We start from the raw sequence: 1128 nt of genomic DNA, 5'->3' as shown, positions 1-1128 counted from the left end.
ACTTTACTCTGTTATCTGATGCCTCTACTTTCTCCTCTCCAGGGGGAAAATATACCAGAGTCCTCAACAACGATCTATCACACCAGCCTGACCACAGTATACGATAAGCTGGAGGCCCATCGCATGATCACGGACAACTATGCTGAAAATACCTGAGACCACACGAGAAATTCCCAACGGAGAGTTTCCAGAAAGAAAATTTTCAGGTTATTGTTTTTTTGACTGAATTAGTTGCTTTCGTTTTATTTATATTATTTCATTTATTTTATGAACTGCATGTGCCTCTGTGTCAGCCTGTTAGATTTCTGTTATTGAGTCTCACATTTCAGTTGAATTCACAGCAAAGCTTTTTTTCACTTCCTGCAGCTAAAAAAAAGTCTGTGCATGAAGGAATTTGGGAAATGAGTCAATGATTTAAAAACGACTAACACACTCAGCTCAGGTACAGCTGAACTGGTTTCATAGTTAAAGCTGTCGACTGAATGCAGCGAAGCAGCCATGATGTCCAAACATCGGCTTTGTGTGAAAGAGATCAACCGAGTTCCACTTTTGAGTTACACAATTTTGTACCACAAGACGTGCAGCGAGTCAGTCTTGTTTTCTCCATCCAGTGTTAAAATCATCTTCCTTGTTCAGCCCAGACTGTGCAGGCTGGTGGTGGCATCTCACCCGGACTGTTGGCTGATACTTTTGGTGATTTATGTTCAGACTGGTTCCCAAAAACATTTCATCCTTCATGTTTTCTGTCTTGTTCTCCCACTCTTGGTTTTCTGTGTCTGTGTGTTTTCTTGGAAATATCATAACCTCATTTTGTAAATAAACCTGTTCAAACCTTTCCATTGCTCAGCATGTGGGTCCTTCCTTCTGCCTGCAGACTAGTGTTACCTGTTGCTTGTCAGGTGATACTCCCTCTAACCCGGATGCTCCCATTGGTCCAGAGCCGTCCTCTGGTTCTCAGCAGCAGTGTGGACCAACATCACCTGGAACCTCTGTTACAAAAATACTTTTTTGTGTAATGATCAGTGTTGGGAAGGTTACTTTTAACATGAATTCCACTACAGATTACAGATTACATGCCCCAAAATGTATTTTGTAATGTAATCCATTACATTACTCAATGAGAGTAAC

The 1128-nt window shown here is 41.2% G+C and overlaps 1 protein-coding gene across 2 annotated transcripts in view; it reads left to right on the top strand.

Moving 5' to 3' along the window:
- Positions 1 to 1041, top strand: part of LOC102194527 (uncharacterized) — a 10994-nt gene extending 9953 nt beyond the window's left edge. For both annotated transcript variants that reach the window (XR_001290170.1, XM_005754451.2), the window contains exon 4: positions 43 to 1041. Coding sequence is in view for 1 of the 2 variants with exons in the window: in XM_005754451.2 (XP_005754508.1) it covers positions 43 to 156 (114 nt within the window). In the remaining variant the exon portion in view is untranslated. The remainder of the gene's footprint in view (positions 1 to 42) is intronic.
- Positions 1042 to 1128: the final 87 nt, after the last annotated feature.

Source organism: Pundamilia nyererei, unplaced genomic scaffold, assembly GCF_000239375.1.
Source record: "Pundamilia nyererei isolate P.nyererei 1_Seehausen unplaced genomic scaffold, PunNye1.0 scaffold00568, whole genome shotgun sequence".
Lineage (NCBI taxonomy): Eukaryota > Metazoa > Chordata > Actinopteri > Cichliformes > Cichlidae > Pundamilia > Pundamilia nyererei.
Note: the sequence above shows the minus strand (reverse complement) of the source record. Positions and strands in the feature narration are given on the sequence as shown.